We start from the raw sequence: 14,068 nt of genomic DNA, 5'->3' as shown, positions 1-14,068 counted from the left end.
ACCATTAGGAACAGCCAGCCCTGGCATTTCCCGAAAAATAACAGGGTGGGTGGCAATGGTGGGCTTCTGAACCCCACTTTTGGTCGTAAAATCACCAACAGTCCAAACTGGGGTTGCTCCCAGCAACTTGGTTGATGGAGGCCCCACCATGCTGCTTGGTGTGTCACAGGATATCTGTGTGGGCTGCTACTTTGCGTGGGTCATTGAAATCATCGTCAGCAATGAGGAGGTGGATATCTTCTGGCATCTGCTCAAGAAAGACTTTTTCCAACAGTAAACATGGCTTATAGCCGTCTGCTTATGCCAGCATCTTGTTATTAAGGCTGAAGGCGTGCGGTCACCTAGGCCGTTCATGTGGAGCAACTATTGCCACGCGATGATGGTGGGAGAGGCCAAAAGTATGGATCAGGAGTGCCTTGGTTGTTTCATACCTATCCACAACTGGTGGCTGGTGATGATGAGTCCTGCTGTTTCCTGGTCAAGTGAACCGACCATGTAGTAGTACTTTGTGGCATCCAAGACAATTTACCAGACCTGGAATTGGGCATCAGCCTATTCAAACTAGTCCTGTGGCTGTGAGGTCCAGAAGTTGGCATTCTGCATGCTTGAGTTGGTCATGGTTGGGTTCAAATGCCATTTAGAATGTAGTCACACTAGGCATCCAGCAAGAGAAAGAACCACACAATCTATCGTGAGTTGAACCAACTGACTTTAATAGAACTCTCGCACGTGCTTAGATCCCTCAGAACCCGATAATGCTTGCGACTCCCAGGACCTTTATGTCATCGGCCACTAGGCTGTGGGCTTGCCCTGCACCTGGAGCTCTCTCAGTTAGATCTGCCACAGACTTGCCCACAACTCGTAAGCCAGTTCGCCTATTGCGTGGGTGAGCTGCCACAATATCAAAATTAAGTAAAGAAATAGGTCTATAAGAAGCACATTCAAGTGGATCCATCCCCTTTTTCAGAATAAGAGAAATAAAGGTTGTTTAAATGAGTCATTAAACACAGAGCTTAGTTGGGGCACGAGCAATTTAGAAAAAGAATTTAAAAAATTCAACAGGATACCCATCAGGTCCTGGTCCTGATTGTGAAGAAGAAATTGCAAAAAACTATTTCCTCTTGGGAAATAGATGTCTCCAGACTTGTACATTTATTCTGAGAAAGCATAGGAAAATTTAGATGGTCTAAAAAGTCCATCATTAAGCAATTATCATTATTTGATTAAGTAGTTTACAGTTTAGAGTAAAATTCTCAAAGGTGCAATTAATTTTAGAATGATCTGTAGTGTCCATACTGTTATCCATCCAAATCTAAGTAATTTGTCTCTTAGCAGCCATTCCTTTCAGTTGATTGGCCAATAGCTTACTGGATTTTTCACCCTGAATGTAAAATTGACTTTTGCTCCTCAGAAGTTGCTGTTCAATGGGATAAGTAGAAAGAAGATCAAATTTAGTCTCAAGTTCAACTCTCTTTTATATAATTCAGGATTTTAAACCTGCACATACTGTAAGTCAATTTTTTTTTGTCTGATTGATTAAATCTAATCTTATTAGTTTTCTTTTTTATATTAGCTGTAGAAGAGATCATTTGTCATCGATGTGCTTTCAATGTGTCCCAGACAATCAAGTTAGAAACTGTTGAAGAAGAATTTGTATTAAAGAAAATTTTAATTTGGTCTTCCATAAATTTCAAAAAAATCATTATCTGAAAAACAGAATTAAAACACGGATGCATCTTTATAGAAGGAAAGTAAGGAAAATTCAGGCAATAAAATTGGAGCATGATCAGATATCACTAATCCTTGATATTCACAGGATTTGGTCGAAGAAATCAATTGATTATCTATTAAAAAATAATCTGAGAACATTAGAGAAAAATGAATACTCTCTACTGTTAGGATGAAAAAAAATGCCAAATATCTGAAATATCAAAATTTGTTAAAAGAAAGAATGAAATACAGCAGCAGGTTTAATTAAAGTGGCAAGTTTCGGAGGATGAACGATCCAGGAGAGTATTTAGCCACCAGTTAAAATCTCCCCCTAACACCAGTGAGTAAAGACTTAAATCTGGTAGGGCTGAAAAAAGTCTTTCATAAAATTCCGGATCATCAGTGTTAGGGGTGTGTACAAGAGCAAAACTACCATTTTATCTGTAAGAATAATATAACAACTATATTTATCTGACAAAATGTTATGATGTACAAAAGGAATGTTTTGGTTAATTAAAATAGAAGAATGAAAACATTGCCTTTCCATTTTGGAAAAAAAACTGGCATTATCACAATTTCTGACATGAAGTTTCTGCCTTTAGATACCTGACATGAGCAAACATTCTTGTATTTAATTGGACTATTTAACCCTTGAATGTTCCAAGGGATACGGCTGGTTAGATTAATCATGTGTCTTAATTAATGTTCTGAAAACAATCCAGCATAATTTGTCGCCATTCTTCAAGCAGTCACCTTAAATCCATACATTAGAAAAAATTGTATAAATCATGACCAAAGCAATCTTGCAAACTCTGCTCTTTATACCCAAACACCACACTCCCCCCAAACCTTTCAGAACTGAAAGTTGCTAAACAACACAGCAACAAGCTCAAAAAAATACATTTTAAATCCGTGCGCTTCTGCTGAAGAATCTTAGTATAGCTCCTTATTTTAAAAAAGTAATTAATTTTTCCCAGACAATGAAAAATTATATAAAAGAATATAATCAAAGTGAAAATTAAAAAGTTTGCAGCAAAGAAACATATACAAGCATATGTATAATAATAAAATTGTGTTTGCTTCATATTATCAGCAGAAAAAAAACAAATATAAGCTGTCACATTAAATTCATCAAAACATCTAAACAGCAAGCATTCAAAATAATAGTTAAAGAAAATAAAGATCAAGCTCAATAAAATAAGTATCTAAAACCTAGACTTGATTAATATAAGATTTTCTGCACTTAAAATAGACTATGTGCGTGGACATTATTCTAATGTTGCCCCTATTGCCATGATCATTTAATAAACTATTTTCCCACAGTCGGATAATAAACCACACTTACACTTGCACGATTGATAATGAATAATCAAAAAAATAATTACTGTCAACATTAAAAAATATTCCATTTAAATCTTTACTGTGAAAAGAAAAACAATATAAGCTAAAATTAAAAAAATTAAAGAAAACACAAAATAATTAAACCATATAGCGAACAAAGCATTACCCCTTGAATTAACGAAGATAACAACCAAACTCCCACACTCAAAATAAAACAAACAAAAACCTTCAGAATAGAAAAAACTTCAGACACCAACTAAAAGCCCATATTAGATTTGAAGTTGAAGGAGATTCATTCAAAACTATGCGGGCCTCTTCCACCGATTTCAGAAGTTCCTTATGACCATCTCCCAAAGTGATCTGCAGACGAGCTGGATATAACAAGGTGGGTTTGAATCTTTTCTTGTCCAGCTCAGACATGATTTCTTTATATTCTTTTTGCATATCCATAACTTCACAACAGTGGTCTTCAACGATTCTAATTTGTTGCCACTGGTAATTCAGATTTCTTCTCTGACGAGTCTTTCAGGTAACACAATCCTTGATAATAATGAAACTGAAGGATTACCGAACGTGAGCAGTGTCCAGAAATGGCTTGGGAGTTAAGGATCGATGAGCTCTGTCAAGCTCAGGATTCTTATTTAAAAAAACTCCCTTCCAAAAACATCCATGTGTAAATTTGAAAAGAAGTTAGTCAGCTGGCCACTTTCCTTGTCCTTTTTTAAGCCCAAGATCTGTATATTTGGCACCTGGTTCTACTCTCCAAATCAACCACTTTCGAAGCCAACTTGAAGTTGTTAGCAGACAATTCAGAACAGAGTTTCAAGCTTGTTTAAACGTTCATTAACTGACACCAAACTAGTCTCCACAACTCACAAGCGATTGTCAATTGCTGATATCGACTGTACAACCTTTTCAAATGCAGATTTAATTCCCTGTTGAGTTTTTTTAATGATGCGGATATTTCCCGTGTGTGTTTGTCAACATGTCAGAAATGGAGTCTGCAGTCAAGGATGGTGTCTCTTCCTCCTTTTTGCCATTTTTTTTGGCAGATTTGGCACTTTTAGCAGTAGCCATTTCGAAAAACTGCAATATTTATTAGTGAAGGGGCAAAGTATGAAACACTTTGGTTAAAAATTAAAAGCGCATGAATGGGAAAAGTTTCAAAACAAGCAGGAGCACATAACTACTGTTATGCCATACAGTAGCCCGCTGTAAATCTCAGTTACCTCAACTGCGCCTCCCACACTTCAAAGTTCTATCTATATAGAAGCAATTGCTACTCCATTTGTTTTTTTAACTGCCTCTTCTGTTCTTCTAAGTCGAATTTATCTTGAAGGATTTTTTTTGCTTCAAGAGCTGCCATGTCTGCCTGAATCTTTAGATGTAGAGATTCAGTACTTAAAGTTCTGGTGCCTGATCTGGAACTCCTCTTTCTTCTCCTGCTTTTAGCATTTGACACACCACCCTTAGGTCCTCTTTCACCCTGTAAGTCAGATGTTGCCTTAATAGCTGACTCTGTCTCCATTTTGGTTTGCCCATCCTCCTCACCACCATCTTGTGGCACAGTTTCAGCCATTTCCTTATGGCTGATTTTAGTCTCTCTTAATGTTTTTGCAGTAATCCTGTAGGGTCTCTTTCCCCAGTAGGTGAAATCTTCTGCTTTTCTATTTCCTCCTTTAGACTTGCTTGAAGAGTTGCTTTTTTTCCATTTGCATCTAATTGCCACCTTTGCAATTCTTCTATAAGTTTTTCTTAATTTTCTCAACACATAGCTCCTTAGATGCAGGAGCTTCAGTGGCGACTGCCCTCTTATCCATTCAGTCGACCATTGCACTCAGACATCAAACATTCACAACATTAACTCCAAAACCAAAACAGTTCTCAAAGGACAAGTGGCAATTTCTCTAAACTGTGTTCTAACTTGCAATAAACACACAGAAGGAATCCTTTGGTAAGGATTACTGCTTCTTCAATGGCCTTATGATGCGGTTGATGATCGTGCCTTGTTCGAAATGCTCTAAACAGAACCCAATCAATCCAGTCCGATTTGAAATCCAATTTCCAACTTTCTATTGACTAACAAGTCAATAGTTCTTCTTTTATTGACTAAATGTCGCAACCATTTTCCTTTGTAGTTGGCTGGAGAGACTGGAATGTCGTCATTATTACTCATTCATAAAAAAATCTGTACCAAAGTCAATTGAGTTTTCCAAGGTTTATGTACCTTATATGTGTTACTACATTATTACAACTTTGTTATACAATTAAATGATGCTTAAAAAGATACTTCAAACGATCAGTTTTCGGTCTATTCCAAGACCCTACATCTTCACAGAACAAAAGGAAACCAAAACTGCATTTTATCTTATTGGCTAAGAATACGTTTCTATGGAGACTGTCAAAGGATGTCAACGGCGTCTTTACAGACTTCTTGCAACATCTGCATTTCTAATTCTTCCACCTCAGATCAAAAGTATGTTTGAATATATAAAAAGATGCAGTCTTCACAGCCCTGGAGTAGAGAATTCCAAAGATTCACGTCCCTTCAGGGAGAAATATCTTCTAATGCACATCTTAAATGAAGACCCCTTTATTCCAAAACTGCGGCTATATATTTCCCATCAGATGAGATATCCGCATAGCATCTTCCCTGTAAAGTCACCTCATTTTTTTGATCTTCATTCTGACTGTAAAGAGGTTCTTATTCCAAAGAACAACTTGGTTCAACCTCTGAACCGCCTTAAATGAAAATATAGCCTTAACTGAATCTTGGAAACTTTAATAGATTTCAGTTTTTCTGCAGAAATTTCTTTTCGTGCTCTAGGATGCAGATCACCAGGTCCAAGATGTTTTGAGCCTTAAATCCCCTGGTCACAATCTCTTCTAGATGCAGGTAGACTAGATTTAAGAATAGTTTCTTTCCAACAGTTATCAGGCTCCTGAACCTCCTTTCATTATATAATACTAACCAGGGACTGCTCTGACACCACAAAAATGTTGTCTGCACTATTGCAAAGGCACTTTTTCTTTGGTGTTAGGATAACTGAATATTTATTATCCATTTTTTTTGGTATATATTGTCTCTTTTTTAATTCAAATAAGTTTTTATTATGTTTTGTGGTTTTTCTTTACAAAATTACTGTAAGAATGTTATTGCATGTGTACAATGCATAAGACAATAAACTCATTATCCTTATCCAATACTTTTAGTTTGCCAGCCCCTTTCCTCCAGTGACCATGATATTTTTATGTTCCTTTCTCCATCCCTTTTTCCTTGATTTTTCTGCTGTTATTGGGATGTTTTCAGTATTGTTTATTTTTGTGAAGATGGAAAATATTTCCTTGTTGCAAGTTGCTGCTTTTCCTTGTTTCTAGTTATTCATTTACCACTTCTTGGTGACCGAAGTTTACCCTAGCTACTCTTTGACTTGTGGAAGCACTTTGTGTCATTTTGTATCTTGTGACTTTCTCCCTTTATATTTGTTATCCCTTGCTGATTTCTAGAAATTCCCCAATCATTTTACCTGTTAATCTCTGCGATATTTTATGCCTTTTTATTTGAATCTTCTTGATATGTAATAGTTCTTCTTGCTCACCAAGTCTGAAGAAAATAGTTGAGAAATATGAAAAATGTACATGCTTGTCTGCCACTGTGTCGATTAGCTTGTGCTTTCATCTATCTTCACCTCCCACTTTTGCCAGTTCTGCCTTCATATCTTTGTAGTTACCATTATTTAAATTTAAAATACTAATTTCAGATCCATGACTCTCACTGTCAAACTGGATGTGAAATTTCATTGGTGTGGTTATTTTTTTCCAGGTTGCCATACTATGAGATTGATTAATTCTATTCCATGACACCTGACCAGATTTGTTACAATATCCTCTAAATATTCTCATCTTAGATTTAACATAATCATTAGCCAAATAAACAGGTTGAAAAATGCACACTGGGTAACTTTGAGGCACAGCCTGAAACCGGTGCATTTATTTCTCTATTGAAAAGGAGTCCTTTTTGTGCATAACTATTTGTTTTGTGCAGAGTGGAGAACATTTCAGGTTAGCCCTTTGTACATGTGGAAAATGTGTTTTGTACTCAGTGTTCACATCGATCGTAGAAACTTATAATACTTAAAAAAAACTATTCAGGGCATACCTTGAGAGCAGGCTCTTTGAAGGATCTATCCTACTAGTATCTCTGTCTGTCTATCCATCTGTCCGTCACCCCCTCTCCCCCTCCATACACTCTCACTCTCCCCCTGCACTCTCACTCTCCCCCTGCACTCTCACTCTCCCCCTGCACTCTCACTCTCCCCCTGCACTCTCACTCTCCCCCTGCACTCTCACTCTCCCCCTGCACTCTCACTCTCCCCTGCACTCTCACTCTCCCCCTGCATTCTCACCCTCCCCCTGCATTCTCACTCTCCCCTGCACTCTCACCATCCCCCTGCACTCTCACTCTCCCTGCACTCTCACTCTCCCTGCACTCTCACTCTCCCTGCACTCTCACTCTCCCTGCACTCTCACTCTCCCTGCACTCTCACTCTCCCTGCACTCTCACTCTCCCCCTGCTCTCTCTCCCCCTGCTCTCTCTCCCCCTGCTCTCTCACTCTCCCCCTGCTCTCTCACTCTCCCTCTGCTCTCTCACTCTCCCTCTGCTCTCTCTCCCCTCTGCTCTTTCTCCCCTCCTCTCTTTCTCCCCCCTCTTTCTCCCCCCCTCTCTTTCTCCCCCCTCTCTTTCTCCCCTCCTCTCTTTCTCCCCTCCTCTCTTTCTCCCCTCCTCTCTTTCTCCCCTCCTCTCTTTCTCCCCTCCTCTCTTTCTCCCCTCCTCTCTTTCTCCCCTCCTCTCTTTCTCCCCTCCTCTCTTTCTCCCCTCCTCTCTTTCTCCCCTCCTCTCTTTCTCCCCTCCTCTCTTTCTCTACCTCTTTCTCCTTCCATCATCCTTAAGTTATTGCAGACTTGATCATATATGCAGAATATAAATGTACAGACAAATTTTACTGTATTTTACCTTATTGTGTGTGTGTAAATGAATTTGTGCTGTGTTTGGCTGTCACAGATAGAACAATGATGTTATTGAAAGGGGAAAGTGAAGTGCTGGTTTCTGTGGAATAATTCCTCATCTGATGTGTCTAAAGCCATTAATTTGTTTTCGTCATTTGTCCAGGATATGGATGATGATGAATATGACATGGGTAAGCCAAAAAAGCAAAGGAGAACAATTGTGAGAACAACATCAATTACAAGGGTTAGTCTAGTTAATTCACAATATTTATCTTCTAATATATTAAAATCATAAAATGACTGTACATATGTGTTCATGCATCATTTTGCATTTGCCCCTTTATGTAAGTGCACATGCCAGGGTGTTTGTCTGCTGATAACTGACAAAATTCATCTCTGCTTCCCTTTGAGAACAAATTGAGATCAACTCAATATTTTTCCTGAAAGAACATTTGTACCAGATCAGTTGCACACAAGGAGCTTCAGCTTAATTTTGGGTTCCAAGCACCAGAAATAAGTACAGGTGTTGTGAATTCTGTAAAGAATGAAAATGTGTCCAAAATGTGTATAAAATTGCACTGTGTACAATTCAGAATAAGAATAATTTCTTTCTCTGAATCTACCTATTCGTGATGGATTTGAATGAAATTACCAATTTTTTGTCACTGCTATTTTAAGGCAACCAAGACGAGCTTGAGTTTGTCTGAATTGCCTTTTGTCCACTATTGAACAGAGAATTTTCGCCTGATCTGCTAATTATAATGTTAAGGCTAATTATAAGGATAATCTTGATAGTGAGATAGCGTGTGCATCTATTTCACTATCCCTTTGCAAAGTAATTGGTTAAAGTTAGTAAGATGTCGGGGTTTTTTTTGTTGCATCCTTTTGGGGAGATGGTGGGAGATGGGATGGATATTATTGCAATCCTAATATTGTAATTATCTTTCCAGCAACAGAATTTCAAGCAGAAGGTAGTTGCTTTACTAAGGAGGTTCAAAGTTTCAGATGAGGTATGAAATTGGCACTTTGTATTTTTAGTAGATGCAGGGTATTATTGCAGTACAAAATAATCATTCTGTTATGATGTCTTAATCAAGAAGGTCTTCAACAGCAGTGAAAATCATTAAATTGAAAGTAGGGGCAAGAGGTATAGGACCAATCTTTTGGTGCCAAAACACAAAATAGCCAGAAAACTGAGTGGGAGTTAGGAATCTTGATTAATTCCCTTCATTTCAACAGATGGAGTCCAAAGACTGCTCCCCCGACCCTTTTATAATCTTTGTTTAGATTGCAGATTTAATGTTCTGCTTGTTCTTGCTTCTGTGTCCCTTTTGTTGTTGACTGCTTGTCAGAACACTGTTCAACAATTATCACTTATCATCTTGTCACCCTTCCAATTCAAAGGTGTGAATGGCAGCAAGTGGTCCCATTCTTATGCCTCAAATCCAGCTCTTTTTCTGCAGCATGGATTTCTGCAATACTGTACAATTAGAAATCAGAAAATTAAATGCAAGCGATTCAGAACAACTTTTTCCTAATTCTTGTAAGTTTTGCCTTGCCTGACTCCTTTGCGTCCATTTTAGCTGAGATCAGCCATATCCACACAGAAAACTAGACAGAGAAACTTCATGGTTTATTCGTTATTGTTATTTTGGAAACCAAATTCTGGACTTTCACTAGAGGGCCCCTAGCATCTATATTTAATTGCTAAACTCAGATCAAAGCATTGTTAGAGAAAACTGAGAAATTGTCTTGAATAACTCTGTTACATGTTTTTTTAAAATAAAAAGCAGTTATGAGTGATATAGTTAAATTATTTTTTCAAATGATTTCTCAAGGAAGAGGTAGTTAAATTGCAAGGTTGAAATATTTAAAAAATCTATACAAATTGATTATAGGTCCTTGACTCGGAGCAGGATCCGACAGACAATGTGCAAGAAGTGGAAGACTTGGACCTGCTGTATGATAGTCTGGACGTGGAGAATCCCAGTGACAGTGGCCCTGATATGGAAGACGATGACAGTGTTCTCAGCACCCCTAAACCAAAGCTGAAGTATGGAACCACTTACCTTGTACTGTTTTGCTAAGCCACTTGCTCATTCTATGGTTAACGTTACTTCATTTGGGTTGAGTCAGAGCTTTATTGTAAAATGTAGTTGAATCTAAAAGTTATCTAAAGGCTAAATGATGCATAATACTGCCCAAGGATATTCTTCAAAAAAAAAACCCAGGGCCAATGAAATATAGAGATTGATTGTAAAGTTCTTGGGAAGTAATGTCCAGGTCTTGCATTAATTATTGATTGAGGATTAAATACCTCCCAGGACTCCAGTGAGAGCAATCCTAATCAAAATTTTGCTACGGAATCCGTATTAGACATATGAGGGCCCAGGCTAGCTTCAGTTTAACAACCCATCTGATGGTTCAATGCTCATTTGAGACTGCTCTAGATTTTGTGACAAGTCTACAGAGTTCAACTTGAATCTACAATTGTCAAATTCAGGAAGTTAATTGGTGCACTGGGATCTGATTGGCCCATGGCTGCAAAGATGCTCTTATAAAGTAACTGAATTATTTTTTCATCTTTTTTTGCTAATTATGCCAAAGAATTGGCCTGATAGAGAATATAATTCTTATTCAGCTTGCATCCATTCTGATTCTGTGGGTTTTGAAATGGTGGGTGAGTCCAACATGAAACCTGCAGATTCTGCACAGATAGGACAAAAGATGCTTGATGGGGCAGAAGACTGGGAGATGGTACCTTTCTTCTGTTGTTCATGATGAATGTCACTATTCTGAATGCCTCCTGGATGCTACTGATGCATTTTGAGAAGTCATGGGCCAGGACTTCCTACAATTGAATGGGAGTGTTGCCGTTTTGGCAACTTTGACAGCATCTTTGAATTTTTTTCTTCAGTCCACTTGGTAATCTTTTGGCCAAACACAGCTGAGATAAGAACATCTATTTCAGGCTTGTTAATCAGATAAGGATCTCAGTGCCTTAGATATTGCCATGACACAGGATGCTAATATTATTTTTCTTATTGTGCCATTGAATATGGCAAATTTTGAAGATCACTGCAAGAGGTCTCAATATATAAGAGATTTTCCATTAGATCTTGAGCTTTGTGCTGAGTTTGATGCCAAAATCATCTTTTCTTCATTCTGCCTTCAGTGAATTGTGGCTCTTGAGATGAGGGAAGTGGTCCACATTTTGTTGCGTCCCATCACAGGCCTTTATTGTCAGTGGATAGTGTTTTGCAGTGAGGGAAAAGATAAGCAGAGGATGTTGGATGCAAGACTGAGAGAAACCAACGATATCAGCACCAAGACAGGTACTGACGACTCTTGGATGAACCACTGCCAATTCAATCTGTTATTTCTATCAGTCTGGTCCCAAATTAATGCTGGCAATACAGATTTTGTCACAATAAATCAATGTTGAAGGGTTTTGGGCAGCTCTTCACAGACTACCTGACAACCCTCAAATTAGGACTGAATCTTGTCTTTGCTATCAGAATATAGCTTGATAAGAATGACCCGGAGATCCAGGAATTCAAGAAACAATTGGAAATGCTAATATACCTCAAGTGAAAAGAGGTGGCAGTGGAAAACTCCTGACTTAAGAGTGCAGAAATTCTTGCAACTTGTTGATGGCCAGGGTGTGCATGGATTCTTCATTATTATCAAGGCTACTTATGGGCTAAACACCCAAGGTCTTATCCCTCAATGAATCAAGAAGTGGTGAATGTATCAGGGACAGAGATGCAATCAATGCCAAATTGAAGGAATGCTTTGAAACACGGTGACTTCGTCTTTGAAGTGAATTCAGTTGATTATATTCCGCTACAAATGATTTTGCTGACCAAAAGTAAATTAAAAAGCCACATGCCAACTGGAGAAACAAGGTATTGAGAGCAGAAAATATTCCATCTGCAGTATCAAAAGTTGACAAAGGGAAACTTTAATCACAAATTCACAGATGCATTTCCCACAGCTGAAAAGAGGAAGATGTGTGGTGGAGATGGTGTAATCATCACCCAGAGATGGCGTCAAGGAGCCTCCTCTGCTACCATGTTAGCAGAGTAAAACACCCTCTGAATTTACCATCTGAATGCCATTGTCAATCACTGTCCAGTCTGGGACAGTTCACAGCTGTATACCCTACCCTCTCAAGTATTACATTGAGACTGCACCAATTAAAGATCAGTTGAGTTCCCAGTAAAACCAACCATTGTCAATCACTGTCCAGTCTGGGACAGTTCACAGCTGTATACCCTACCCTCTCAAGTATTACATTGAGACTGCACCAATTAAAGATCAGTTGAGTTCCCAGTAAAACCAACCTGATGATGGCCAAACAAGGCCTAATTGAGGATGTATAGTTTATTTTTGTACCAGAAACTGAGGCTTGCCAAAATCCCCATCTGTTCTACAAACGATACACTCCCACATTTCATCTTCGTTGAATCCCCAAGGCCCTACTGAATGTTTGAACTCTCCACTCCAGGTCCATGAATAAGTACATCATTCAGTGCATCCATCTCAAAATTTTTAAATTAAGCCACAAACTCATTACATTTAATGGGGCACTGGCCCATATCTGAGAACCTACAACATTTTTTTCAAAACTTACCTACATCAGGATGCTCTTTATTGACTACATTTTGGCATTTAATATAATTATCCCTTCAAAACTGATCAGAAAACTCCAAGACCTCGGTGTTAACACTCCATTATGTAATTGGATCATGGATTTTCTCACCTCCAGAGCACAATCAGTACTGGAGCACCATAGGGCTGGGTTCTTAGCCACTGCTTTACTTACTTTATACCTATGACTCTGTGGCTCGATACAACAATGACACCATCTACAAATTTGCCAATGATATTACGGCAGTGGGTTGTAGAAAGGAAGGGAATGAGTCAGCATTCAGGATGGAGATTGAAAACTTGGCTGAATGGTGCACCAACAACAACCTTGGACTCAATGTCACCAGATATAAGGAGCTGATTGTTGACCGGGAAAGGAAAGCAAGAGGTATACAATCCAGTGATCACTGGGGGATTCAGAGGTGGAGAAGATGAGGTCTTAGGAGTCACTATCTTGGAGGATCTTTCCTGGACTTAACTCACTCGTGGCATCATGAAGAAAGGACATCAGAGCCTCTACTTCTTCAGGAGTTTGCAGAGATTTGATATGATATCAGAAACCCTGGCTAATTTCGACAGATGTGCAGTGGAAAGCGTGCTGACTGGCTGCATCATGGTCTGGTATGCAGACACCAATACCCCTGAGTATAAAGCCCTCCAAAAGGTAGTGGACACAGCCCAGGACATCAAAGGCAGAAACCTTCCCACTATTGAGAACAACTACAGGGAGCATTGCTGACAGAGAGTAGCAGCAATCATCAAAGACCCTCACCACCCAGCACACGGTCTGTTCTTGCTGCTCTCATCAGGAAAGAGGTATAGGTGTCTCAAGACTTTCACCACCAGGTTCAGGAACAGCTGCTACCATCAAACTCCTCAATGACAAACTCAATCAGAGACTCATTGAAGGACTCTAACTTGAGCACTTTATTGATTTTCTTTTTTATTTTCTCTCTATTGTACAGTCAATTTGTTATCTGTTTACAGTTCTTTATTTGCTTACAAGTATACACTGGGTACGATTTTTTTTTTGCACAACCAGTTCTGCCTCACCTACAGGAAAAAAAATCTCAAGGTTGTATGTGATGTCATGTATGTAGTCTGACAATAAATCTGAAATCTAACACGTAGAATCAGGTACGATTGGGCATGGGTTGGTTTGCCCTCATTTAAGCTTGTGAGTCCTGCAGTTAGCAGAGGAAAGAAGCTTCCATTTTCTTATTTAAAGTTGAATTTGAACAGGTAATGCAGAAGTGAAAGGCCAACCATCAATAATTCCTCAGCATCACACTTTTAGTCAATCAGGTTCAGAAGTTTGTTGGATTAAATCGTTATAACATGACTATTATCACAAGTG

The 14,068-nt window shown here is 38.6% G+C and overlaps 1 protein-coding gene across 9 annotated transcripts in view; it reads left to right on the top strand.

The window, feature by feature from the left end:
- Nucleotides 1-14,068, top strand: part of LOC138753762 (phosphofurin acidic cluster sorting protein 2-like) — a 301,705-nt gene that overhangs the window by 209,213 nt on the left and 78,424 nt on the right. For all 9 annotated transcript variants that reach the window (XM_069917135.1, XM_069917136.1, XM_069917134.1 and 6 more), the window contains 3 exons: nucleotides 8,222-8,302; nucleotides 9,009-9,068; nucleotides 9,957-10,111. In XM_069917135.1, the coding sequence (XP_069773236.1) occupies nucleotides 8,222-8,302; nucleotides 9,009-9,068; nucleotides 9,957-10,111 (296 nt within the window). The remainder of the gene's footprint in view (nucleotides 1-8,221; nucleotides 8,303-9,008; nucleotides 9,069-9,956; nucleotides 10,112-14,068) is intronic.

Source organism: Narcine bancroftii, chromosome 2 (genome assembly GCF_036971445.1).
Source record: "Narcine bancroftii isolate sNarBan1 chromosome 2, sNarBan1.hap1, whole genome shotgun sequence".
Lineage (NCBI taxonomy): Eukaryota > Metazoa > Chordata > Chondrichthyes > Torpediniformes > Narcinidae > Narcine > Narcine bancroftii.
Note: the sequence above shows the minus strand (reverse complement) of the source record. Positions and strands in the feature narration are given on the sequence as shown.